Here is a 27991-nt window from a genome sequence, read left to right on the forward strand (position 1 = left end):
AAAGGGTATGAAGCCATGTACCCGTCTCTAAGGTGAGTTATTGGCCCATGGCTACCGACACAGTGCACGCATTTGGGTAAACACTGACCTCTTGTGGCAGAGGTGCTAATTGCAAGCAAAATTGTTCCCATGGGCGTTAAAGGTTGTAAATCCCTCTCAGAAGTCTGGACTAGACCAGGGGTGGCATTCAAAGTGGTTTCTGGCCATGTGTTGGGCTGTCACCTGCTTGGTGGATAAAATCATGCACGTGCCTATGGCATGTTCTGCCCTCCCCAAGGGCTTACAGCATTGCCCTGGGCTCTGGGGAGGGGCTCCTTTGCTTCTCCCCCTTCCAAATCTGATTGGCACCATCAAGAAAGAGGGACAGCCCACCACAGGAGGAGCAGGCTCACCAGACAGTCTTGGACAAGGCCTCGATGAGATCTGAGTGGAAGAGGCGGATGGGCCTGGCCACTGGCTGGTGGACCCACTCATCGTACTTCTCTCCCAGGTGGCCCACCTGCCACAGGAGAGGCTTCTTCCAGTCCACCAGGTCCTGCGAGGAACAGAGTCAGAGGACTTGACGCGCACGCCTTTGCACATTCAGTCTCCTGCTCGCTTCCAGGTGACCGCTGTCCCTCCCCCACCTGTAGTGTGTGGCAGGGGGACTCCTCACCCTCCTGCTTCCGGGATCCAGAACTGACCAAGCTGCTTCTCCCAGGCCCCTGACCACAGCAACAGGACCCAGGACAGGCCTAGGACCTACACCGGTGCCATGAGCCAGCAGGCACCTTCTCTTCTTAATGGAGCTGCTAAGATGGCAGAGCCTGCCAGAGGAACCGGCTAGCACAGAGGATGCCAAACCAGCTACCGACGTGGAATCCTGGGGGTGATGTCTGAGCACCCAGGTGAAGCCGCACCTGAAGCTCCAAGTATTGCCCAGGACACTTTTTTTTTTTTTTGTCTAAGACAAGGACTTGGGTCATTGTTGCCCTGGACTCTTTAGCAACAGGAGCCAATACCTTCTGAATCAGGAATGATACCGGGACTTTCCCTTCCACCATGGGCTGTCCACTTGGTGTTGGCCTGGGTCATTCATTCATTCATCTAAATAATCACACATTCCACAATTTGCTTCACATTTCACAATGGGAAATACATATTATGAAAAAAAATAAGAATGGATTTCAATTTCTTTGCACCAAACTAAATTTGCAAAGAATCAACAGTAATAGAAGAGACCGTCTTTGCTTTGTAGAGCGTAGAGCTTATCTGGAGTTCAGACTTTGGAGCTGGTCTTGACTACAGATCTTGGCTCCACCCCTTCCTCTGTGACCTTGGGAAAATTACACTTTCTCTCCGAGCCTGTTTCCCTGGCTACACAATGGAGGTAGTAATAACGGTACGTGCATTAAGTGCTCAGCGAGATGCAGCGTGCGAGGCGGGAGTTTCATAGTGACCCACGCCAGGCTGAGCTCTGGATGCAGAGCCATTGGTGCAAACACCGAGGTCCAGGGCAGTGAGGACCGGGGGTTTGTGTTGGCACTCATGTGACATGGAGGAGTTGATAACAGGGTGAGGAGTGTAGATGGAGACGTGGGTTGAGAATGATGGGGGCCCAGCTGGGACCTTGAGCAGTACCAGCAGGAACTCTGTGCGTGCCCGATCAGCCGAGAGCTTTAATAGCAGACAACTTGCACCAGGTCCAGTGGTTGGCGCTTTGTCCCCAAAGGCAGGAAATATGGGCACCACTGGTACTCTCAGGCTGACTACCGGAAGCAGGAAGAAAATATTAAAGACCTTACTTCAGGGCCGGTGCTATGGTGCAGCAGGTAAAGCTCCTGTCTGCAGTGCTAGCATCCCATGGGGCACTGGTTTGAGTCCTGGCTGCTCCACTTCCAATCCAGCTCCCTGCTATTGGGCCTGGGAAAGCAGTAGAAGATGACCTAAGTCCTTGGGCCCCTGCACCCTTGAGGGAGACCTGGAAGAAGCTCCTGGCTCCTGGCTTCGGATTGGCCCAGCTCTGGCCACTGTGGCCATTTGGGGAGTGAGCCAGTGGATGTTAGACTCTCTCTCTGCCTCTGCCTCTCTATAACTCTGCCTTTCAAATAAAATAAATAAATATTTTTTAAAAAATAAAGACCTTACTTCCTTTTATTTTTTTAAAATTTAAAAAAAATTATTTGACGGGTAGAGTTAGACAGTGAGAGAGAGAGACAGAGAGAAAGGTCTTCCTTCTGTTGGTTCACGCCCCAAATGGCCACTATGGCTGGCACTGCACCGATCCGAAGCCAGGAGCCAGGTGCTTCCTCCTGGTCTCTCCCATGTGGGTGCAGGGGCCCAAGCACTTGGGCCATCTTCCACTGCCCTCCCGGGCCACAGCAGAGAGCTGGACTGGAAGAGGAGCAACTGGGACTAGAACCCAACGCCCATATGGGATGCCGATGCCACAGACGGAGGATTAACCAAGTGAGCCATGGCACTGGCCCCCTTACTTCCTTTTAAAAAACATATTTATTCATTTAAGAGGCAGAGAGACCTCCCATCTTCCAGTTCACCCCACAACTGTTGGGACTGGGAGCCTAGAAATCAGTTTGGGCAGGGACCCAACTACTTGAGCCATTATCTGCAACCTCCCTGGGTATGCATCAGCAGGAAGCTGGAATAACTGGAAGTGGACCTGGGATTTGAACCCAGGCACTCCAACATGGGATGCAGGCGTTTTAACTGTTAAGCCAAGCACCTGCCCTTAGAGAGACTATATTTCCAACTATGAGATGTTTATCTCAAATTTAAGCCATAGTTGAATGTGTTCAAATGCAGAGTACAAGAGTACGTTAGCCATGCAAATAATGAATAGATGATCAAAATGGACATTAACATAGAGTGTGTTCAAAAAGTTCACTCCTAGGGAAGAAAGAACAAAAAGAGTTCAGAAGCCACAGCTGTAGGCATTGAGAAGCTGTGAAGATTTCCGATGAGTCAGTGAACTGAAGTTGTTGAGAACAATGAACTTGGAGATGGAACCACCTTCAGAGCCTGCCTCTGCCCATCAGCAGCTGTGAGATCCCATGCAAGGGAGCCACTGGGCCCCAACCTACCCCCGCAATCGGGATGAGGTGGTGGGTGTTCAGGTGACCTCCAGAACAAGGGGTCGGGGGTGAGGCAGCCACAGCAGGAGGGCAGGGTCTGGACAGGCAAGGGAAGAGCAGGAGTCAAAGCTGTAAGTGGAGGCACAAGACACAGGTCTGGGAGACAGAGCCAACAGAGATCCTGGAGCCCAGGCTGGACTCTCCTCCCGGCACAGGTGTCTCCAACCAGAGCCGACCCAGCCCCAGCGGGTCTCCCAGGAGCCAGCCTTCACGTGTGCCCAGCTGCTCGAGGGTGAAGCTAGTCCTTGGGAGTGGGGACGTGAGGGTCCTGGCGCAAGCAAACAAGGTCCTGGGCATTCTCCTGTGACTGTGTCAAGGGGGGAAGGTTGTGGCTCCTGCCGTGTGCACCTGGCAGGTCCCCGGAGCTGGCTGCCTTCCTGAGGCAGGGGGAGGGGACCACTTCCTGCTTCTCAGGCTGGAAGATGACCCAGGTCAGCCCGGAGCCATCCCGCCCTGGCACCAGTCAAAGAGGCAGCTGTCCAAACCCCGCCCACTTGCTGCTCCCTTTCTGATCCCAGGCTCCTTGACCTCACCCCTTGGGTTCAGCAGCAGGTGGCCTCATGGGATGCATGCTGTCTCATTCCTCCTGTTTCTCCACCCTAGATCTCTAAATGTACACTCATGCATACATGTGCGTGCGTGCACACACGCACAGACACACACCCCACCTTGCCACCTGCACCAGGAAAAGCAGCTCGAGGAACCAGGCAGCAGCCGTGTTTACAGCTTATCTCGCAGCAGCCTGCAGAGCCCCACCTCCAAGGAAGCTGGACCAGGGTCACAGGCAGAGCTTTAAGCTTTGGCCCAGTTGCAGTAACTCTGAGCACCGACACAGAGCACTTGTTAGGATGCCAAGCGCGGTTCTGAACACTTTCCACATGTTAAATCAATCGCTCCTCACCGCACACCTACCCGGGTGGGCCCTGCAGTTACCGCCACACCGCAGGTGGGGACACAGGGTGGCTGAGCTGCCTGAGGTTGCCCAGTCATGTCTTCCTGACGAGGTGGCCCCTTGACCACTGGGAAATCGCCATCGTGGCCCTGGTACTGTTCCGAAGTCCACTTTGATGTCACGAGAGCTGCACAGCTTTCTGAAGCCTGGCATTGGCAGGGCCTGTTTTTTTCCACCCTTTTACTTCCACCCTGTGTATGTGTTTATGTTTCAAGTGCATCTCTTGTAGACAGCACACAGCTGGGTCTTGCTTTCTACTGGGCCAGTCTCCTTGGATTGGCGTGTTTACACTATTTACATTCAGTATCAGCATAGGTCTACCTCCTGCTGTTTTCTGTCTGTCTCCTCTGGTCCTCCCTTCCTTTCTTGCCTCAAATATTTAAAAATATTCTATATTACTTCCTCTATTTATTTTTAGCTGCTTCTTTTTTTTTATTATTTATTTGACAGGTAGAGTTATAGACAGTGAGACAGACAGAGAGAAAGGCCTTCCTTCTATTGGTTCACCCCCCAAATGGCCGCTACGGCAGGAACTGTGCCGCTCTGAAGCCAGGGGCCAGGTGCTTCTTCCTGGTCTCCCATGCGGGTGCAGGGTCCAAGCACTTGGGCAGAAGAGCAGGTGTGGGCCAGTGGTACAAACGACGAGCTCGCTGTCTAGGGCCAGTCCCGTGGCTGCCAGTGGCCTGCCCGTGGCTTTGCAGGGCCTCCAGACTGAGCTCTGGGAGGCAGCCCTCCTCGCTGCCCTGGGAGGACCACTCTGGGGGGATTCCAGGCAGGTTTTGCTCCACCTCCTCCCCTGCAAAATTCCTGCCTGTCATCAGAGGCCTCGGGTCTGCTCTTCCTGGGATGTGAGCCCTCCCTGGAATCTGGGCCTGTTGACCTCCTCCCCATTTTATGGATGAGAATACCGAGGCCCAGGTTCATGGGCTTTCCAGAGGCGGCTGGCTGGTTTCAGTAGGATCCTCTCCTCGCCCTTCCCTCGGCTCATAGAAGCCTCCACACAATTTCCCAAAGTTGGGGCGTCCCCCTGAGGGCTTGACCTTGATCTTGCAATAGGCGGACCTGCACTGACTGATGTCCTTTCTCAACTCTCCTCGAGTCCTGGCCATGGACGGAGAGCCTCAGCTGGTGCACCCACCTCCCACATGCTAGCCATTTTCAACAGGGCAGCTGGCAGCGAACTGGCTTTCGGCAGGAAGGATGGGACTGCTCCGGATCCAGCCAGGTGGGAAGCGGCTCGAGGTCAGTTTCACATCCTACTCTTCACCAGGAGGACCCCTTGGCTCCTGGTCTGGGCCCCTCCCTCTAGAGCTTCCTAAAGCTTTGGGGACTCAGGCAAGGCACCAGCCAAGCTCTGGGGGGAGGAGCAGGGGGACCACGCCTCCAGTTCCCCCTCCCTTTATAGCAGGGGAACCTATAGCTAAATCCAGACCGTGTGGATGAAGGTGAGATGTACCCAGAAACCGCTTTGTAGTGGGCAGCTTGTAGAGGCTGGGGGTGGGGCCTTTGGTGATCCAGAGACCACAGGAATAGGCCCCGGGGAGGCAGATGCAAGTCGGGGTGATTTGGCCAACGCACCTTATAGTGGGCGGTGGGCGTGGGCCCCGTACCCCTCCCCCCAGCTCTGGCCCTGCCCCAGTGGGGAGGGGTGGGGGAGGGCCTCTCAGGCTATGCCAGGAATGCAGCTGAGGCAGCGCCTGGGCCAGCAGGGGAAAGGGCAGCCCGCTGCCCCCAGGGTGGGCGGAGGGACCGCTGCCAGGGTGGGGAGGGAGCCTCCTCTGCCCCCACCCCCACCCCCCAGGTCCCCTTTTGCTGCACAGCACAAGGCCCAGGTGGCCCAGGACGTGGTCCCAGGGCAGCCCAGGTCAGGGAGCCACCGGGCTGAGTCTGTTTCTCTCCAACAGTGGAGGGGAATGTGGGAGCCGGGCAGCGGCTGGTGCCAGCAGTCCCTCCCACCGCCAACATCGGCCAGGACAATGGTTTAAAGAAATGTCCGTGGAGCCCAGAGCACATAGCTCCAGGGCAGCTCTCTGAGCCAGGGAGGCGGATGGACTCTGGGGGCGGGCAGTGAGGACAAGATGCTCTGCACGAGTGCCCCTCCCACTTCTTGCCCCTGATTTTGCCAGGCGGGGGCTGTGGCAGCTTCATTTCACAGATGAGAAGACTGAGGGCTGGAGGCGTCCAGCCTAGACCCGGGGTTCTTTCCATCTGGCCTGGAGGCCTTAGCTCAGCACAGTCAGGCCCCCGTGGCTGTGACCTCCTCAGCACAGAGGCTTTCAGGAGCCTGGGGCTGAGTCTGGGGCAGGGGTCAGTGGGGCCAGCAAGGTGGGGCTTCCGGTGGCTCTTCAGGGGGCTGCAGGCCCACCCCGTGGGGTCCACCTGGGACAAGCTCAGGTCCACTGAGCAGCCCCTGATCTCGAGGGTTTTTTGTGTGTGCCGGGTGAGAGGCAGGGGGTTGAGCGGACCACTGCATTGCGTTTTGTGACACACCTGGCTGACAGCCTCCCTGTCTTAGAGAGAAGAGGGCAGCCACACCCACCGGCAGCCTGAAGATGCTGGAAGAGAGCCAGTTATGCTGTAATCTGGCTGGCGCTTCTGGCAGTTAGAGGAGAGGATGTGGCTGGGTTTTGGGGACACCTCCAGCGCCTGCTCAGCCTCCCGCCTCCCTCCTGCTACCGCCTCTCCAGACACGGGCCTCAGGGGCTCGTGCTTGGCCAACCATCACGGTTCCAGGACGTGCGGAGGGGAGCAGCGGTGGAGAGGCAGGCTCAGCGGGTACCATCAGCTGGACCACTAAGGTCCCCGCCAGGTGACTCTGGGTGGGAGATAGAAGCTCTTTCCCATCAGTTCACTCAGGACAGCTGTAATCTTTATGCTGTTGGCAGGCTCAAGTCAGATAATAAATGATCCAAAGTGCTTGGCACCAGTAACTGCTCCCTAAGAGCAGTGTGGATTTGGTGCCAGCTGTACTGCCCGAGGCAACTGGCAGGGAACTCCTGCAGACCCCTCCGGTGGTTCCTGTTTCCTTCGCTCCCTGGGCTGCTTCCCCAAACGGGGAGGGTGGTGGAGAGGGTGCCCAAGGGAGGGCTCTGAGAGGGACACAGCCAAGCGCCCAAAAGGAGCAGGCGTGTACCCAGACACCAAGAGCAGTGGGCAGCTCCGGCCACCAAACCGGCTCAAGCTCCAGGACAGCTGGGTTCCAGAAAGCAGGGAGAGAGGCACGCAGGGTGAGGAGCCACAACCCGGCTTCTTGTCCCTGAAGGAAGCCCCGGTCCTGCTTGGCCGGATGATCAAAGGGATGATTTAGACATTCTTCCAGTAAAATTCCACGCAGGGCCTGAGCCAGACTGTGTCTCACCTCTGAGCAGGCTGGGCAGCTGGACTTGCTTCTTGCTATTTATTTATTTATTTAAGAGGCAGACAGAGAAAGAGAGAGAGAGAGATACGGTATACTTATCTACCGGCTCACTCCATAAATGCCCATAACAGCCAGGACTGGGCCAAGTCACTCTAGGTCTCCCACGTAGGTAGAAGAACCCAAGTGCTCGAGCCAGCACTACTGTAATAGGAGGAATTCCAGAACTGGAAGTGGAGCCTGGGCTTGAACCAGGCCCTCTGACACGGGATGTGAATGCCCCCAGCTGCATCTTAACCAGGCGCCACGCACCCGCCCTGGCCTCCTGCCCCTCCCTGCTGGCCTCCCCTTCTCCCTGGGCCCAGCATCCCCATCTGTCTCCCCTCACTCTCTCCAGCATGGCCTACACTGGTCCTGGCTGCTGCAGCCGGGGAAGGTTGGTAGCTCAAGGCTCCCTTCCTCCGCAGACCCAAGGACTCACCTTGAACGCAAAGCATAGAGTTCCCTTTGGCAAACCCTCAATTTCAGGACCAGATGTGCAAACCTGCCTGGGGCCTGCGGACCCCCAGCTGGGAAAAGTTGCCTTGTGGGCCTCTCTCCACCGCTCCTCAAGGTCTGTCCTACGAGACCCCCTCCCGCCATGGCCTCCTCAGTCCTGCTGGGTAAGGATCAGGAGCAGGGCTTAGGGGAGTCCTGTGCCCACTCTCAGCCCCTCCGCTCCCTCCCAAAGGGTGCATGGACCTGTGGATGAGCCGGGACCAGAACCCTTTTGAGAAAACAAAAATGGAGAAGAAACCAGCAAAGCCCCTCCGACCCTCGCCTCCCTGAGCTGGCTTTTCACAGGGTCCTAAAGGAGCGCCGGACAGCCCAGGTTGGCGACAACTCCTTGCCTGGAGGAGGCCCAGCCAGGCCAGGGACACGAGAGGAAGGGGGGAGAAGGAAGAAAGTGAGTGCAAAGGGGAATCTAAGAAAGGCCTGGCGTCTGGCACCAGCTCCCCGGTCAGGCTAAGCCGGGAGCAGGCCCTGGGGAGGAGGTGCCCATCTTCCCCTCTGAGGCTGTCTCCCTGGGGTACAGGTGATGGCAGTCAGCCTGGATGGACTTGACCCACCCCTGGCCTCACACAGTGACAGGCTAGGGTGAGCCTTGACCCACAGCTCAGGGACCCTTCCCAGAGCAGGTCCCCTCCCCACCTGGGTGGTCTTTCCTGCCCCCTGTGCCTGCCTCACGTGTCCAGCCTGGGCCAGCTTTTTCTTTAGAGAACTTCTTCCCAGCGCCCACGCCCTCAGCCATGCCCACAGGTGCTGGCCCCTCTCTGCACTCCTTCCCTGGGCTGGGACCCGCTGCAGCCCCCTCTGGTCCCATGCTCATTTGCTGGACCCTCAAAGCTCCTGCTGCCTCAGGGCAAGCACTCAGGGGGCGTGGATGGGGTTACTGGCCCTGGGGGAGGGGCCTGCCTGTCTTGCTCAGCTCCCAGGGTCTGTGAACTACCCAAGCTGCTGTCCTTTTGGTCCTCCAAGCACAAGTCCCCCGAAGCATCCAGAGAAGTCTTCCTTCTGTACCAAGACCCCCACCCCCATGCCTGGCCTGGGTGAGCGTCCCCATGAGCAAGTGTGGCTGTGCTGAGGGTTGAGGCCCGGAGACCAGATTCCAGGGAGCCAGCAGGAGGCCTGCTGTGGGCTGCAGCCAGTCTTTCTTCTCACTGGCCTTCCTTCCACTGTCACGCCTCCCTGGAGGGGGTGGCCACAGAATACCTTCTCCCAGCCTAGGTGGAAGCCCACAGGCGTCTTTTCTGTGGACTGAAGGCTCACCTACGTGACAGGTGCCATCTCTGAGCCCCGAGGTCAGGGTTCAAAAGTCCTGGCCAAAAGGCCCGGCAAGCTGTTACCTATCCCATCTCCCGTGGTCGCCTGTGTCCCCTGGGCACGCTGCCTGCCCTGCCTGCCGGCACTTGCTCACATTGTCATGAGCACTCAGGGGGTGCGGATGGGGGTTGCTGGCCCTGGGGGAGGGGCCTGCCCTGCTAGCTTCTGTCTGCAGCGCACAGGCCAGGCATTTTCATCTGCACCAAGAGGAAATAGCACCATGACCATGCATAGGCAATCCTGTGCCCCACACTGCAGCGAAGCAGCGTCCAGGCCTGGTCCCCTCCAGAACCCCCAGGCAACGCCTCCTCCCCTGGCTCCCTAGCTGGGGGCTGCGCCTCCATCAGCGACTGCTCAGCACCTCCAGATCTCATCTCCCCCACCACCGGCATCTGCCTGACCACAGCAAGGTGCCGGCCTCCAGACACCAAGAGAGTTTGCCATCACCTGTTCCCTGCACACCTGTGCGGGCTCCCTGCCCTGTAGCCATCAGTGACTCAGGCGATCGAATGCCGAGGGCAGCTCTGCCTGGTGCCTAGGCTGTACTGCGCAAGTCGGGGTCCACTGCCCCTGCCACTGTCCCCTCCTCAGCTCTGGGAGTCCTGGTAGGAGACTTCTATTCCTCCAGGGTTATCTGACAGGCTGGCTCTGGGCAAAGAGAGACCTCCTTGTGTGCTGTACCCCCGCTGTCCACCAACGAGGCGCCCCCACAACCTCGGCATGGGTTTGCTGCCCCAGGTCCCCGCTTGTGAGCTGGGGCACCTGCTGCCTCTCCCCTCATCTTCCTGTTGTGAGTCCCCCGGCCTCTGGCTCCACACACGCACTCCTTGTCCCAGCGGTCGTTAATTGTCAGTCACCCCTCCTCCATCCCACGCCAGCTACCTTGTCCCAATCCACCACTTTGAACCTTGGTTCGAGAGCTGGGTCTGTCTTCTGAGTTTCTACCAAGTCTGCAGCCTCTTTCTCCAGGGAACCCTGAAAAGAGAAGACACGAGAGGGTCACTTATAGCAGGGTGGGAAGGGAACCGAGCTCTGAGCTCCCGGATGGGTGAGGAAGCAGCCAGGAGCCCGGGAGCCCTGTGGGTGGGGCAGGTGGGTGGAATTCAAGGGCACTGAGCACTATTTGAAAGCAGAGGGACACTGATGTGGGGGTCATTCTTCTCTGTACTTTTCCTCTCGCTTAGAAAACAAACTCCTACAAAAAGAAAAGAGGCAAAAGATTGGGGAGAGGGAGTGAGTGTTGGGAAACAAGAGCGGCTGAGGGGTCCCTGCCAGGTCCCTCCAGACCCCTGGCAGGTGTCGGGCAAAGGGAGTCACAGGGTGGGCATCACCCACGCCTGGTGTCTACCCTGCCTCCCTCCCTCTCTCCCTGGTTGTTCAGGAGGTCCTATGGCCATGGCAGTGGCCTCAAGGTGCACACAGCGGGCAAGGCAGCAGGGAGCGGTGGAGCCTGTCCCGCCAGCAGCCCCACATGGAACTGGTAGAGGAGTGCCCGAGTAAGCTCAAGGTCAAATCGAACTGCAAAGAGGTAAAGTTGGAAGGAAATGGAATGTGCTGGGAAAATCACACAGCCCCAGCCAGCCCTGACGTCACACAGGGTGAGGCCAGGGAGAACAGGCTGGCACAGAGGTGAAACTCACACTTCCCCGTAGGAGAAAGCTCACCAACGGTGCCTGCCCCCTGAGATGGAAGGAAATCAGGGTGCTGCTGGCCACCCAGAGGCCCCTGGAAGCTGGGTATTGGCAAGAGGTAGAGGGGACTGGATGAGGAGTCACTTGAGGTTCCTTTTTTCTAAAATTTGCCATTCTTGAAATCAGAGTTACAGAGGGAGAGGGACAGAGACAGAGGTCTTCCATCTGCTGGTTCACTTTCCACATTGAAGTCGGGAGCCAGGGCCAGTCTGAAGCCAGGAGCCAGAAGAAGCCAGGAGCTTCATCCAGGTCTCCCACATGGGTGCAGGGGCCCGAACACTTGGGCCATCTTCCTGCTGCTTTTCCCAGGCCATTAGCAGGGAGCTGGATCAGAAGTGGAGCAGCTGGACACTAACCGGCACCCACACGGGATGCTGGCCCCGCAGGCAGTGGCTTTACCTGCTACATCACAATGGCAGGCTCTCACTTGAAGTTATACTGTCATGATGCTTACGTTTTTGTTTCTAAATGAAACTGATGGTGACAGTGACCAGGTTGGCCTTCCTAGGGAGACCCATCATGTATCCCAGATAAAGGTAGGCTGTCATGGTCCTGTCCTGCCATGTCCTTGGTACATTTATTTCGTGTCATCAAGCTCATACCTGATTTTTTTTAAAGCATCTCATGCTTTCTTGAGGACAAAGAGAATGAATTTCATAGCGCGTCTTGCACTGAAACTCCTTAAGTATCCATTTATATGTCCTCCCTTTTCCCCATGTTGGTCACTCCGTCATCTTGTTCCTTCTGATTCTATTTTACCCTCAAAATACCCCAGAGTTGGGGCAGGCATTTGCTGCTACAGTTACAACACTGCCTGGGATACTTTCATTGCATACCAGGGTGCTGGGTTCGAGTCCTGGCTCCACTTGGGATTCTAGTTCCTTGCTCATGCACATCCTGGAGGTGACAAGTGATAACTGACGTGGTTGGGCCCCTACCATCCATGTGAGAGATCTGGGCAGAGCTCCAGGCTCCCGGCTTCCACCTGGGCCAGCCCTGGCTGCTGCAGGCATCTGGGGGAGTGAACCGGCAGATGGGAGCTCTCTGCCTTTCAAATACATAAAAAAATAAAATACCCGGGAGTGCCGCCTGTCACTGGCCTGTCCCGCAGGAGAGGTAATTTACTGTGGTCACCCCAAGTCTTTCTTTAGGGAAAATCTACCCCTTCTCTGCACCCCCAGTTCCATTCATTGCAACCCCATCTGCCTCTGGTCTTAGCAGGAAGGGGTTGCCACGCACAATATCACTAAGTGCTTTTGTCCTACACCCCCCAGGGAGACAGACACAGACCTGCCTGGGGCATGCCCACCTGAACCATCGCTGGCCATGACAGAGACGATGTTGACTGCCACCTCCTAGCACCAGGCATGCACCTCACACTTCTGGTCCTTGTAAAACTGTCCCTTCTGTTCAGCGGGCCACCTGCACGCTTCCAGGTATCACTCCTGGTTCTGCCCCTGCAGGGCAGCCTGAGCCCCACCTAAGGACAGCTGGTACTCCCGCCCCCTGCCATCTGCTTCCCCTAGGACCCTTTGGGACCCAGCGAAATCTCTTCGCCTGCCCGCTGGCCACACTCCTCTTCCACGGCAGCTGTGAGGGGGCCCACACAGGACCCAGCACTGCCTGCGTGGGAAGTTCCTGAGTTCTGATTGTGGGAACCAAGCAACCGCTGGCCCTTCCAGCAGCTCTCTCAGCTCATGGCCTCCTGAAGCTTTTTAAGTAGAACAGTGCTGCCCACAGGGACAGAGAGCTGGTGTGGGCCAGAGAGTGATGCAGACCTGCGGCCACACAGAAGCCGTGCAGGAGGCCCTGGACGCTTTGGGCGCAGGGAGGAGAGGGAGGGCAGTGGGAGACAGGGAAAGCCCAAGGGAGATGACCAGGGACAGGAAGACCAGCCGTCAGGGTCGCTGGTCCTGGTCCCTTCCTCTTGCCAAGTTCTCCACACTGCAGTGGAGCCCCATCCACCTGCACTGCACCTGCTCCGCAGACTCTGGGACGGCCCTCTCTCTCCAGCCCCTTGCCCTGGGATTCGGATCCCAGCTTCCCCCATCCCAATGGAATGGGCGCTCCTGGAGGCGCATGCGCTGTCATCCTCTGCCTTCTGCTTCTCCTGGGCTTCCCTGAAGTCCCCCCCACCCCCACCCCAACCCCCCACCCCGTGCTTCCCGGCTCCTTGGGTTGACACGAGCTTCTCCCTCTCACACAGGGACAACCGGCTGTGTCCTCACGTCTCCCCGTGTGAGATGGAGACAGAGGCTTGCTGTGCACCCAGCCCCATCCCCCATCACCTTCCTCATGGCTGTAGGAAGCAGGCGGAGTTACGGCTCTCATTAGCCGGCATAGGCAGCGGAAGCGGGGAGCAGTCCCCTGCGGCTGAGGGGTCAAGCTAGACGTAGGACTTTGGGACACTTCTCTTTACCCTCATGCTCTTCTCCCCTAACTGTTCTAGTGAGAAACAAGCTCTTCATTCTCCAACTGCATAAAAAGCGTATTTTCCATGTATGCAAAGACCCACCGCCTACAGTGGTCCTTATAACGTCTTGCCCCTGCTTTCCGAATGGTGGGGTAATTATCTTGTTCGTCCACTGGTGTTCCAGAAGCCAATGGGGCAGGGACCTTGTGAATTAGCATTTCCTGTTCCTGTGGCTGCAGTGGTTGGACCCTTAGATGTGCTGGATGTGCAAGTGCTGTGGCATAGTAGGTTAAGCATCTGCCTGTGGCACTGGCATCCCATATGGGCACCAGTTTGAGTCCCAGCTGGTCCATTTCCTATCCAGTTCCCTGCTGATGGCCTGGAAAAGCAGTGGAAGATGGCCCAAATGCTTGGGCCTCTGCACCCACATGGGAGACCTGGAAGAAACTCCTGGCTCCTGGCTTAGGATTAGCCCAGCTGTGGCCGTTATGACCATTTGGAGAGTGAACCAGCAGATGGAAGACCTTTCTCTCTGTCTCCCCCTCTTTGTTTGTAACTCTACCTACCTCTCAAATAAATAAATAAAATCTTAAGAAAAAAAAAAAAAAGAAATTCTAGCTGCTCCAGCCACAGGTCCTGAGGGTTGAGGGCGGAGCCATGCTTCAATGCTGGGCCTTAGCAGGGGAGCCTCTGCCCCGAGACACTACCATGTGGGCCTGGCTGCTAGGACTGGAGCCCACAAGTGTGGCGTGACTCTCGCTCCTTGGGAATGTGAGTCGAATAGAGCAGGCTCATCGCTCAGCACCTCCAGACAGTGTGTGTGTGTGGGGGGGAAACACAGCTCTGCCTGGCAGGGCTGCCCTGGCATACGGACTGTGCCTTCTTAGAATGCCACTCTGGGCAGGCGAGGGCAGTGTCAAGATATAAGGGTCCAAATTCCAACCAGACCCACGCCAAAGCTTCTCACTGGCCTTTGGCCAAGTATATAGGACAGGCGCGTGCAGAACTGAATGCACGTAAGCTGATAGGAGCCTGGCAACATTTTATTTTGCCAAATAAAAATTGTTTAAAAAATGACTGCAAGCAACATATGCCCAAGAGGCAATGTCAACACTAAATGCATAGGAAATAAGTGTTTTCAGAATAAAAGACCGTTCTGCCAGAGAAACGGCAGTTGGCGAGTTTATATTGACGTAGACAGAGGGGTTCCTTTTTTAAATATGAGTGCAGACAATGACTAAGCAAAACGCGGGCTTTATGAGCATGACCCATACATACATAGCTGTTTTCTGGGTTCGAGTTTGTGACTATGGGGCTCCGAAATGGGAGGTGGGCCACCTGTTCATCATGTTCCAGTGCTAAGGTTTCACTTCAAAAATGACTGAAGATCCAGCTCATGAGGGAAGCTGGCTAAAACTGGGAAGAGCAGTTTGAAGGCTTTTTTGTGCAAATGCAGTCCAGTGAGGCAAGGGGAGGCGCCATGCTCTCTGCCCTCTGCCTCGCTCCCAAGCACCAGGACAGGAGCCAGCTAGGGCCCAGAGCCTGGCTGCCCACTGACATCCTCAGCTCCCAGCAGTCAGGGACTCCTTCTCGGGGGTTCCTGGGAGCCACTGTCCAGCCCCGGCCAGGCGCCTGGCATCGAGGGAGGATGAAGAGGGCAGGCCACGGAGAAAGGGACTAGGCATGGCCTCCTCCCGCCCTCCCCACGACCCGGCTGACCCAGCTTAATCATGCCTCAAGGTTCCTGGGGCCACCCGGGAGAAATGTCACGAGTGAGATACTTTGGATAAATAAATCCCAGAGTGCCCCTAGAAGCAAGGTGCTTTTGGGGTGGTGTCGTGAGACCACACCCCTCCCTGGCAGCAGCCAGGTTATCATCACGAGATTGGACACGCTTCCAAGGCAGGGGGAGACTCCAAGGAGAGCAGAGCTGGCGTCACTTGGAGCCAGGAGACCTTGAGGTGCTGTAAAATGCCCCGTGGGGCGTCTTCCACTGCCCAGTGTTCTCAGGTCACGTCGGCTATGAGATGCCAGGAAACCTAAAAGTCTTCTGTGCATGGGACCAAAGACCTTCCTGAAGGAGACTCCCATTCTCCTCCGGCGGCTGCGTGGAATGAACCGAGTCTCGCTGGGAGCGACCGCTCTGCACGCCCCGCGGGCTGATTGAACCCTTGCTTTCCAGGCGTCCGGGCCCTGGTGTTCATTTTATGGTCGAGCCAGGCTCACCCTTGAATTCCACGGGCCAACACCATCCATGAATCAGGAGTGTCTAAAGGTCATTCCAGGGAACTAGGGCACAACCCCAGCATGACAAGCTTTTGAAACAAGTTTCTTGGAAACTTCCACAATGCATTATTTAAAAGACTCCCCTGATCCTGGAAGGAAGCCAGAGAGCTTTAAAAACCAAAAAGCACCTCCACGTGAAACATCTGAGCGTATGCCTTTGTTGCAGCGTTAGGACATTGTGCTGGTGGTGCCTCTGGATGGAACACACTGCAGTATTTGGCCATGCAGTGAGGGATTTTATAGCCAGGTGGGTACTACCTGTCACTGAGAGAATTGGCATGAGGGTGGCCACACAGGGGCTGTCCAGCCTGCCTGGGGCATGTGACAGCTTTTTCACAGAGTCCACCTGAGGGACACGCAGTAGCCTTGGCGCCCTGACCTTGCCATGGGGTAGGGGGAACACTTTCACGGCAGGTACCGTGGCTGGAAGCACCTCCTCTCCTTGGGCCCGTAGCCCTGCTGACTGTCTCCAAGCTGGAATGGAGCCTCGGTCCATGTGGAATGGACACGTCTGGAATCCCAAGTGGAATGTGCTGGAACCCAGCACAGCGGCGGCACTCAAGCAAATGCAGAAGGAAACGTTCCCGAGCAGGTGGGTGCCCTGTGGAGGCTGATAACCCGGGCCTGGAGAGCAAAGAGCCACCCTGGTATCTTTCACAGCCTGTGTTTTTAGGGGCAGTGGACAACAGGTGCCCTACCAAGCAGCCAGGGAGCGGCCCCCCGCCCAGTCTGAGCCGTGCAGGGCGATAACGGTGGTGGTACATGGAGGGCACTTGGACCCTTGGGTCCTTCTAGCTGCAGTCTGAGGCCACCAGAGAGAAAAGCCTGCCAGGCAGCTGCACCAGCCTCGCTTCTCCCAGCACAAGGCCAAGTCCTGGTTGGCCAGGAGGCGCTGAACTGCAGCCTCCCTCTTGGGGCAGCGGTCCTGCCCCCACCACCACTTCCTCTGGGCACTCTCCTCTGCCAGTTCTCTCACACAAGGCCAGCACCCTCAGCCCCGAATACACAAAGCACCTAGTGGTTGTTCCCCTGCCAGCTCCTGGGAGAGGCGGTGCTCAGGGGGCACCTGGAAGGGAGAGAACCCAGAGCCGCTGTCCAGTCCCAGCCTCCGAGTCAGCTCCAGCCCAGGACACAGTTCCAGACCAGGCTTCATCACCGACTCGGTGTGTGACCCCAAGCTCTGCCTTTGAGAACAAGCAGTTGCTCTTGGCTGGCAGGGACACCCCAACTTTCTGCTCTGTCCTCACAGGTCAGGCTGGTGACAGCATCGAGAGAGCTGGAAGGGGATGATTCATAATACGGACGCGTTTTGCTTGTCTATCAAACATGTAGGACTATTCTTCCCTTCGGCAAAGAAAGATGCTCGGCTTGGATTTTCCTTAGAATATGGGTACTAAATACCCAGACAAAACCAGGATGCTCCCTTTTGCTACATGCATTGGTATGGAGGAGAAAGAAACTCAACAAGGGCAGTGTCAATGGCCACTGTCACTTGGCCTTGGTATCAGGGAGGCCACAAGGAATGGAGTGAGTGGCCTACAGTGGCACAGAGGGGCCATGCCCTGTGACAGGAAACAGCCCTGGTAAAGGCCAGGTTATGGGAGGAGGGGACCTTCTGGTTTCTAAGAAAAGCCAGAGCACAAGATTTTAATGTGAAGTCTCCAGATTTTAAAAATTGATTTGCATTTAGAACAAGCAAGTTCTATGAACCAAATCAACATGTCTGACTATATGAGGGTAGTTAAAAAAGTTTATGGAAAGTGGAAATAAAAGATCCGTTTATTTTGGTGCCAAAAGATCTAAATCCATGCATTTTCCCCCATACTATGTATTTTCACTAAACTCTTTTGAAGCCCCTTTGGTGGGCCATGCTGAGACCCCTTGCAGTCCTCCCAGGGAAGGGGGGTTGGGGTGAGGCCCCCGCAAGTCTCAGAACAGGGAATCTAGATGGAGGGCCTGTGCCGCACCCCCAGGGCCAGGCCTGCAGTGTCAGCCGTACCAAGGTCCTGGGTAGGGTGGGGATACACTGGCTCCAGGGGAGCCGGAGCCCAGCAACTCCAAGGAAGGGTGACCCCAGCCCTCTTCCTCCTCCAGCTTAGGGTGGCAAGGACTGGCTTGAGAACGCAGCAGGTTGGAGAGCAGGAGGGACGGTGGACGCAGGTTTCTACTGGTTCTCTGCCCCTGGTGTCGAGTCTGTGAGGGTGGGAGCATCAGAGTGGAGGTGCAGGCCACACACCAAGGCTGTTGTTCCCTCCTGGGTCTCACTGCACTCCACAGGCGGGAAACAGAGGGCACTCACGCAGGATCTGTTAAACAGCGGTGGGAGGGCCAGACAGGAGGCCACTTCCAGGGCTGTGCCCCATCGCCCCGCTCAGACGCCCCCCAAGTCCCTGCCTCAGTCCCCAGGCCCCGTCTTCCCTAGAGAGGCTTTGCTCGGAGGGTGCCTGGGCGGGTGTGTGGGGAGGGGGGGGCTGGAGAAGAACAACAGAAAGCCTGGGCCCTGCCCCACAAGCGAGCAGGGCCCAGAGGACCTGAAAGGAGGCAGTGTGTGCGGCCGGCGGGGGTGGGGGCCCACATAAAGGAATGCTGTTCGGGAAAGCCGGGGCTGGGCCCGCGGGACGGACAGATGGCCCTTTATCCCTTGGCTGGGGTTGTGCCTGAAAACCCTTTCTCTGCACCGAGATGGTGCCCTGGGCCCTGTGTCCAGCAGCCTCCATCCCACCCCACAGAGGCACAGAGGAGGCGGGGCTCCAGGTGGGGAGGGGCAGATGGGAGGAAGATGAAGGAGCTGGGTGGGCAGAAGCCGCATCTATACTGAGAGCCTCTTCGGCTAGGCCACCCTGGTCTTCCAGTGTCTTGGAACTGGCTGCTTTTGGAAGCCAGCAACTTTTGGCTCGGACGAAGGCGGGGGAGTGGGAGTGGCTTGCTCCCATCTCTAGTAAGCTGTCCTTGGCCTTGCTCAGTCCCGGGACCAGCAGAGGCTGAGCTCTCCCCACAGAAGGGTGAGGTCTTGGGGTCTGGGGAGCCACAGGTGGCAAGCAACAAGTCACAGGACCCCCAAAACACACCCACCTGGTGCCCTGCCCAAGGTCACTCAAGGTGATTAGTTCTGCGAGTCACTATCCCTATATTCGTGGTAGGAGGAAGAAAGGATCAAAGAGAAGCATGTGTGACCTCCAATGTGTGACCAACTTTCGCTCAGCAGATGAAGACAGGACAGGGGACAGGTCCAGCCCTCTAGGCCCCTGTCTTCCGTTTACAGGAACTGGCAATCCTTGTACTCACAAGACGAGGCTCCTCTGATGCCATGGCCAACAGCCTTGTCGCCAGAAGCAGAAACCAGCACAGGTGAACACTCCAGGACCTCTGAAAAGGGAGCCAGTGCTTCAAAGTGCAAAATTACCGGGCGAGGTATGGGCGCAATGGTGCAGATACCACCCGGGCCACCTGCATCCCGTGGCGGAGTGTCCGGCTCGAGTCCCGGCTCCTGTGCTTTTTTTATTTTTTATTTTTTTATTTTTTTACAGGCAGAGTGGACAGTGAGAGAGAGAGAGAGAAAGGTCTTCCTTTTGCCGTTGGTTCACCCTCCAATGGCCGCCACATCACGCTGATCCAAAGCCAGGAGCCAGGTGCTTCTCCTGGTCTCCCATGCGGGTGCAGGGCCCAAGCACTTGGGCCATCCTCCACTGCCCTCCCTGGCCACAGCAGAGAGCTGGCCTGGAAGAGGGAAACCGGGACAGAAGCCGGCGCCCCAACCGGGACTAGAACCCGGTGTGCTGGCGCCGCTAGGCGGAGGATTAGCCTGTTGAGCCGCGGTGCCAGCCTCCTCTGCTTCTGATCCAGCTTCCCGCTAACATGCACGCACCCTGGGAGGGAGGCAATAATGTGAGGAGTCACGTACTTGGGTCCTGACCATCCACGTGGGCGACTTGGCTGCAGCTCTGGGCTCCTGGTTGGCCCAGCTATGGCATTTGGGGAGTGGAACAGTGCAAGGAAAATCTCTCTTCTGTCACTCTCTCAGTCTCTGTCTCTCCTCTTTTCAAATAAAATGAAAACACAATAAAATAAATAGTAAATCCCCACTCAACACTCACCAGGGCGCCCCCAGAAATTGTCAGGCTAGCAACTCGATTCTCTACCGAACCCTGCCGCACCTCATCGTCACCCGCATGGATCTTCTGCTCTCTGGCCTCTGGCCCCAGTCCAGGGCAGCATTGCCAGGGACGCCCTGAGCCACGCGGGGGTGGGATAGGCTCAGGGGAAAAGGCCCACTGTAGTCCAGTGGGTGGGGACGTGGCCTGGGCTTGGCTGGGTGGACAGGAGGAGGTCTTGCAGGCTCACTTTCTGGGTCCTTCTTACCAAACCCCTGCGTCTTGAGGCAGCGGCAGGACAGGAGGGCCCTGAGTTCCAAGCCCGGGGGCAGTGCCAGCAGCTTGCAGTACCTGAGGTCCGCAGTGGCATTCTTTCCTAGACCTGCCGAGGCCACGGCCAGACTGCAGGCCCTAGGACTCCGACTGCAAGGCGCCTCAGGTGCTAACGGACGTCTGGACCACAAGGAACAGACACTGAGGCCACGCGGACTGCAGTGTCCCCTCATCAATCAACTTGTATTGCAAACAAACTTCTGAGCTACCACGCAATACCCCAGTCTGCACAGGGTCACCCTCCCTGGACTTCTACTTTGCTATTTTTCAAAGACAGAGCAAGTCAGTGATTTGCTAATAACCTCATTTATCCCAGATACAGAAATAATGCTCCTAAGTTTGTCTTTTATCATTCAATAATTTAAGAAAAATAATACATAAAATGCTTGCCATTGTTTACAAAACTGTAAATGACTGAGTTGCAAAAAATAGTCTGAACTGTTTTGTAAAAAAAAAAAAAAGAATCCAAAACAACAACAACAACATTAAAGAATCTACTTTATTCCTATTACTTCTTATTGAGTCAAACAATTACCCCTCTCCCGGTCAGCCATGCAATCTCCCCCTCTTTATCATTGAGAATATTTATGCTGACTTGTGTGGTTGTAATGGTTATTTCTAGAACACAAGTCTGTCCATCTTAAGCCTATGCCCTCTTTTCCATTCTCATTTAGCCTGATGATTTCCAAACCCATTGCATGTTTCTGAAATTAGCAAAGTCTGCAGGGTGAGCCCTAGCACTGTGATGCCTGGTGAACCGCAGCCTATGCTCCAAGTTCAATGCCACGCTGTATACTCATCTGTCACTGCAGTGGTACTTCAGCCTCAGGGGACCAGCTGTCCTCCAGGGTAGTGGGAGGAGGGGTGGTCAGTGCCTGCTGATGTGGCCACAGGTATGGGACATCACTGAACACATGTTCTGTGAAGGAGCCATTTGTCACAGGGATGCCACCCTAGAGTGGAACCAGCTGAGTAGATGGCCACCATCTCCTAGAGAAAGGCTCTGAGCCACAGGACTTTCTGCAATGATGAAAATGCCCTCCCTCTGCAAGGTCCAGTAGGGTAGCCATGGGCCACATGTTCTACTAAACACTGGAAATGTGGCTATTTTTTTGTTTTGATTTGATTTCAGTGGCCCCTTTTGGCTAGTGGCCACCATATTGAACAGCATGGTTCTGGACTCATCTATACTTGAAATCTTGACTTGGGTGTTCTCTTGGCATCTCAGACCTCCTCCAGCCCCAGTCAACTTGGATTCTTCCATCCCAAACCTGGGCCCTCACCCCAGTGCTAATCACCTCCATTAACCAAACCACTCAATTGCTCAGGTCAAAGCCTCTCTTTCCTTCTGTGCCAACGTTTAATCCATCAGCAAAGTCTAGGATCTGTGCAAGCCAACTCCAAATCTGTCCATTCGCACGGGCTCCCAGTGCAGGCCACCCCCCGTCACGTGCACGACAGCAATGGCCTCTTAACTCTTCCTGCTTCTGCTTCGGACCTTCAATTATCCTCTAATGGCAGCTGAAACTGTCTACTGAAATGCAGAGCAACTTCCTCAGTCTTCCACTAAAAACCCTGCAGCAGCTGCCCACTGCTCTCAGAACAGACTTGACAATGACCCGTGAGTCCCATCGAGACAGGCCCTTGTCCACTTCCTGCTCCCCAGCTCCCTCCAACAATGCCAGAGCCTCCCTTGGCCTCTTCAAACCTCAGCACCTTTGCACTTGCTGGTCCTTCTGCCTGGAATGCTTTTTACCCAGTCCCCCCTTTTTTTATTTATTAAGATTTATTTATTTGAAGGGCTGGTGTTGTGGTGTAGTGGGTAAAGCTGCCGCCTGCAGTGCCAGCATCCCATATGGGTGCCGGTTTGAGTCCTGGCTGATCCACTTCCAATCCAGCTCTCTGCTATGGCCTGGGGAATCAGTGGAAGATGGCTCAAGTCCTTGGGCCCCTGTACCCGTGTGGGAGACCTGGAAGAAACTCCTGGCTTCAGATTGGCAGTTGCAGCCAACTAGGTCTCAACAACTCTGTCTCTGTCTCTCTGCCTCTGCCTCTGTCTTTTAAAAGGCAGAGTGACAGAGAGGCAGAGACAGACCAAGAGAGATCTTCCCCAAATGCTCCTAACAGCCAGGGCTGGACCAGGTCAAAGCCAGCAGCCAGGAACTCCATCCAGATCTCTCATGTGGATGAAGAAACCCAGGTACATGGGCTGTGATCTGCTGCCTCCTTGGGTGTGCATTAGCAGGAAGCTGGATGGGAAGTGGAGGCAGGACTCACCCCAGAAACTCTGCTATGGGATGTGGGCTACCAACCAGCAACTCGCGGCATCACAACGTCCATCTCTACCCAGGCCTTCTAATGACGGCTCCTTTTCAGTTCCTCAAAGACGCCTCCCCTGGCCATCATCATCCAAATCTGTGGCTGCCACTCGGTCATAGCCTACTGGGCTCAAACATGTTACTTATTCTGCTCTGTTGTGTAATACCTAACTACAGGATATTTCTATCTTGTAGTACTTGTTGCCACCTGTAATGATTCTGTCTCCCCCAATGGCAGTTAAGTCCCATGAGAGCAGTGACCAAATATCTTTTAACCCCCAAAACATCAAGCATCGTGCCAGGCATGGAGTCGACAGGTGCACTGTGCGTGGGGTTGGAGAGAGGAAGGAACAGTGGGGGCGGGGGAGAGCCAGTCCTGGGAGCCTTGACCGCCTTTCTCGGAGACCATCCTTTCCCAGCCGGCCTGTGTCCCAGTGCAGCCAGGACGAGCAGCCCACTGGCCCTGGCCCGGGGAAGGGGCAGCTGTGAGAACAAGGTGTCACTGCTCTCCAGCTCCTCCAGGGGGCAGACCGGTCTGCCTGGGAGGGCCCAACCACGTTGCTATCCAGGTTCTAAAATGCCCACCTGGAAACTGGACCTGGGAGGACTCGCGAGCCCCCTGTTTGAGTTTAACCCACCTGTTCTGCTTCACAGATCTCACAGGCTCTCAGGGCTGCCACTCAGAGCAGGGAAGGAGCATTGACGCACAACGCTCCACCTCCAATCCAGCTCCCTGCTATTACGTGTGGGAAAGCAGCCCAAGACAGCCCAAGTCCTTGGGCCCCTGTCACCCACATGGGAGACCCGGATGGAGTTCCAGGCTCCTGGCTTTGGCCTGGTCCAGCTCCAGCCATTGTGGACATTTAGGGAGTAAATCCACAAACGGAAGATCACTCCATTCCGCTCCCCCCTAAACACTCCCCATAACTCTTTCACATAAATAAATCTTATAAAAAAGAAAGAAAGAAACCATAATTCCAAGAGGTAAAGCCACAAGTCATTAAGAGGCTGAGCTGGGTAGGGCCCAGTCTTTGGGCTCCAGACTCCAGGCTCCCTCGTCTGTCCCAGGGCAGCAGGTGGGCTTCTAGTCAGTATCCCCTGCACGAGTACTTGGGGCCGAGCCCATGCTGGGAGCCTGAGGATGCTGATTCCTTCTGAACTCCCAGAGTTCTGCCCACCCAGCCGCTCTGAGTGCCTCTGGCTTGCCCATGTCTATTTCCCCTGCCCTCGGCCTTCTAGGACAGCAGGTAGCAAACTGAGCTGCTTAGGGGACTGGCTAGAAATGCAGATTTCAGGGGTCTTGCCTCTAGAAAGTCTGATGCAGCAGGTTGGGGAGTGGCCCAAGATTTTAAAAATTACACAGACCTATCACCTTATGCAAGTCTTCAGTTACACGTGGTCTTTGTCCACTCAAGGGACACGAGTCAGCAGCATGGCATCATTTTTGTGGTTCCCTGGTGCACATTTATGTCCCTTCCATCGCAGGGGCTCGGGGTGGGAGGGGCCGGAGTCGTTCAGTGATATCTGTCCTGGGGGAATAGTGTCCCTCCCAAGTCCACGTGTACCCAGGACCTGTGCGTGTGACTTTATCTGGGAACACGGTCTCTGATATGGTCAAGTTGTAATCACACAGGGTCAGGCTGGGCTCTAACTTGAGCAGACTAGTATCCTCCCAAGAAGAAGGACATCGGGGGGACACAGAGAGCTACAGGGAAGAGTGCGTGCGAGGAAGGAGGCAGAGACTGGGGGATTATGTCTGCAAGCCAGGGGAGAGCCGCCTTGCACGCAGCCCCCCCAGAAGCCACCAAGCTGGCGATCTCAATGTTAGATGCCTGACCCCAAGACTGGGAGGGGACACGTTTCTGTTACTTGGAGCCACCCAGTCTGTTGATGCGTTGTGACAGCAAACCTGGGAAACTCAGCTTAAAAAAAAAAAAAATCACTGGAAAACGATCCTTGGCTGCAGATCACTGTTCATGAGCGGTTACTTTGCTTTTCCACTCAGCCTTGAAGAACAAACCTGTGAGTGATTTTCACAAAGTAATCGCGTAGTATTTGTTCCCAACTGGTGTTAGGAAAAATTTCAAAGAGGTAGCAAAGCTGGAAGAATCGCACCAGGAACACCTGCATGCTTTCTGCCTGGAGTTCACCACCCAAGCCTGCTGTTTCTTATTTATTTATTTGAAAGGCAGAGTTAGAGAGACAGAGGAGAGACACAGAGAGAGAGAATCTTCCATCTGCTGGTTCATTCCCCAAATGGCTGCAGCAGCCAGGGCTGGGCCAGGCTGAAGCCAGGAGGCAGGAGCTTCTTCCAGGTGTCTCCTGTGAGTCTCTCATGTGGGTCAATAAAAATAGATGCCTGGGACTTTGTGGGGTGAGGGAAATGTTCTGTATCTTGACTGGGGCACTGGTAGGAGGAGGCATGGAACTGTTACATAGTATCAAGCTATACTTTGAGATCAATACTTTTTTTCTTTTTGCAATATGAAAATTATGCTCAATGGAATTAGGAAAGGAGGCTAATAAATTTAACACTGATTTCATAATCACTCACAATTCCAAGAGTTGGATTGTGATCTACCCAAACCTTCAAAAGCTTGCTTCTTAAAAAGAAACAGCAGGGATTGGCACTGTGGCATAGCAGGTTAGGCCTCTGCCTCTGATCCTGGTGTCTCATTTGGGTACTCCACTTCCGATCCAGCTCCCAGGTAATGTGCCTAGGAGAGCAGCAGAAGATGGCCCAAGTTCTGGGCCCCTGCACCCACATGGGACACCTGGAGGAAGCTCCTGGCTCCTGGCTTCGGATCGGCCCAGCTCCAGCCGTTGAGATCAACTAGTGGATGGAAGACCTCTTTCTCTCTTTCTTACTCTGCCTTTCAAATAAATAAATCTTAAAAAAAAAAAAAAAAAGGCTGGGGAATGAGCATCCACCTCCCGTGGGCAGCAGAGCGGGAAGCGTGAGGTTGGGGAGCCTTTCCAGAACAAGGGCCGTGCCAGGGTCTGCACCAGCAAACACGGCTGCTCCCCGACCCTCCCAGCTGCCTGCCAGCCACATGCACAGTACCTGACCTCCAATCACAAGCTCCAAACACAGAGCAGGAAAGGTACCTGGGACCCACCCAAGGCTGAGGTCGAAGGGCAAAGCTGCTTCCATCTGCTTCCTCCACACCCTGTCACCCCCGCGGCCCCAGGCTGGAATCACTGCCATTCCATGACCTCTTGGACAGGCTCTGCTTTGGACACGTGGCCCTGTGGCCAGGGAGGGGGTCTGCCAACTGTGTGGTTCCTAGGACTTCCTCCCTGCTCCGCCCGCATGACCTCAGGGCCCAGTGCAAGTGAGGCAGCCCCCTGCCGCGGAGTCTAGCCGCAGTTAGGTTCCCCATGACCAACAACACAGCCCTGAAGGACGCCCAGCTCCTGCCCTGCCTTTCTTTGTCTAGTGGGGCAGGATCTTGGCTGGGATGGAAGAGAAGCAGGAAAATACCTACTTACTAAAATCTAAGAAAAAAATTATAATTTCATTGGCACCAAGTGGAGTCCCAAGCAGACCTAAATTCATATGTAAATGATTGATGTGTGATAAAGGTGAGTTTTTTTTAATTCAGTGGGAAGAGATTATTCCATAAATCAACCCAGACAACCTGTTGTCATGGAAATATAAACATCAAACAATCCCTACTTTGTTTCTTACAGCAAAAAAAAAAAAATTTTTTTTTTCAGAGAAGTAAGAAACTTCAGCAAAAACAGTTGAGAAGAAAAAGCATTGAGCATAAAACTATTGACAGGATTCCAAATATTTCTGGTTTTGTTTTTAAGAACTTAAAGTCCAGTTAAATCTTTCTAAAAATAAGACTTTTTTATTACATGGAAAATGTAAAAGTTGTTGTATGGATAGAAAAATTAGTTAAAAGATGAATGAAAAGTGGAGGGGAAATAGTAATATAGTAATGCAGATGCTGGAATATAAGGTAAAATCCTTTAGACGTAGGACGTGATCAGAAATCAACAAGAAAAAGAGCAGCTGACCAGCGGAAAAGCAGACATGGCACATCAAAGAGCAGCTCCACAGAAGCATGCAAATCGCTTAAGACAATGAAACGACACTGAATCTCTCGCTCATGTTGTATAAAAATGTAAACAGGGAGAAACTGTTTTCCTTATAGGCCAAAATGAAAACTACTGATAAGAGCATTCACAAGAGGGTGCAGAAATAGGCACACTTCTACGTTTTTGGAGGGAGCACGATTTAGAAGGTGATTTGGCGATCTCCGTCCAAATTCAAAACGTGTATCATTTTGGTTCAGAAATCCCAAAGCTAAGCCTCTACATTTTACAGATTTATTCACACACATATGCAAAATGATCGCGTACGATGCTATTACAGTGTTGACGTAATAGAGAAAACCATCAATAGGAGCAGCTGCTGTTAAAAAGAATGACGTAAACCAACACTTCCAAGATGGAAGATGTACAGAATAAGTCATTAGCAGAAAAAAAGCGGCACATTGCCAAGCAGTGTGTACCATATGATTCCTGAATGTGGGAAATTAAGAGAACAACATTTGTGTGTGCACGAATGTTCCCATGAGGCTGCACGAGGGGCTGTTGATGGTATTGACATATAGAGGGACCAGGGTGGGAGGCACACTCCTTTTCCGTACTCTTAATGATCTACATTTTTGTAAACTATGTTCACATGTAATTTCGATGATAGAGAAGCCAAAGGAAAGTCCGTAGTCAAATTTAAAACATTTTTAAAAATTTATTTGAGAGGTAGAGAGAGCGCCCCTCTGCTGGCTCACCCCCTAAAAGACTGCAAGCCCAGGGGCTGCAGCCAAGAACTCGACCTGGGTCTACACACGGGTGGCAGGGATTCAAGGACTTGAGCCAATGCCCACTGCCTCCCAGGACCTGCCTTGGAAGGAAGCTGGAACCAGGAGACAGAGCCAGGAATCCAACCCAGGCTCTCTAATATGGGACCTCCCCCCCAACTCGACCCAGTCTAATTTATCAACTGTGCGTCCCTTCCCCTGGACAAACAGTACCGCTGAATATGATAAACACTCAACATGTATCTACAGTGAAATGCCTTTATCAAGTCTTAATCAATGTCAATTACAATGACAGTTTCTGGGACACGGTGGACTTGAAAGAGCCCGGACCAACGTCCTTCCCAGCTGTATCTGGAATAATCCAGGGGTGCCCTCCTCAAGGTCACAGTCTTGGCTACGTGCAAGACTCACCAAAGAGAGAGCGCTGCCGGGGTTGGCACCGAAGTTCATGCCTCTCTTGGTCGCTGGCTTTATCAGACCCCCCCTCCCCATCGCGTCTGGCAGCTTCTCCCGGGAACAAGCTCCAGACCCTGGACGTCTCATCTGGGACACGCTTAGAAAACTTGGTGCCAGGAACTCCAGGGTTCATTTGTTTCTGTAAGGGGGTTTCCATGTCAGTGCTCACTCCTCCAAACGTGCACACACAGGCTACCTTCCTGACACGTAACTGCCTGCCTCTCTCCAAGTCAGATCTGAAGACACCAGTGTGGCCGCTGAGGCGGCTCT

General features: G+C 54.7%; 1 protein-coding gene across 1 annotated transcript in view; it reads right to left on the reverse strand.

Moving 5' to 3' along the window:
- The window catches only part of FA2H (fatty acid 2-hydroxylase), a 51021-nt gene that overhangs the window by 12199 nt on the left and 10831 nt on the right, over positions 1-27991 (reverse strand). Inside the window, exons 2-3 of the mRNA XM_002711722.6 lie at positions 10184-10276; positions 393-535 (exon numbers count right to left, since the gene is read on the reverse strand). Coding sequence (XP_002711768.2) covers positions 393-535; positions 10184-10276 — 236 coding nt within the window. The remainder of the gene's footprint in view (positions 1-392; positions 536-10183; positions 10277-27991) is intronic.

This window comes from Oryctolagus cuniculus, chromosome 18, assembly GCF_051225735.1.
Source record: "Oryctolagus cuniculus isolate XC-2025 breed Fujian yellow rabbit chromosome 18, ASM5122573v1, whole genome shotgun sequence".
NCBI lineage: Eukaryota > Metazoa > Chordata > Mammalia > Lagomorpha > Leporidae > Oryctolagus > Oryctolagus cuniculus.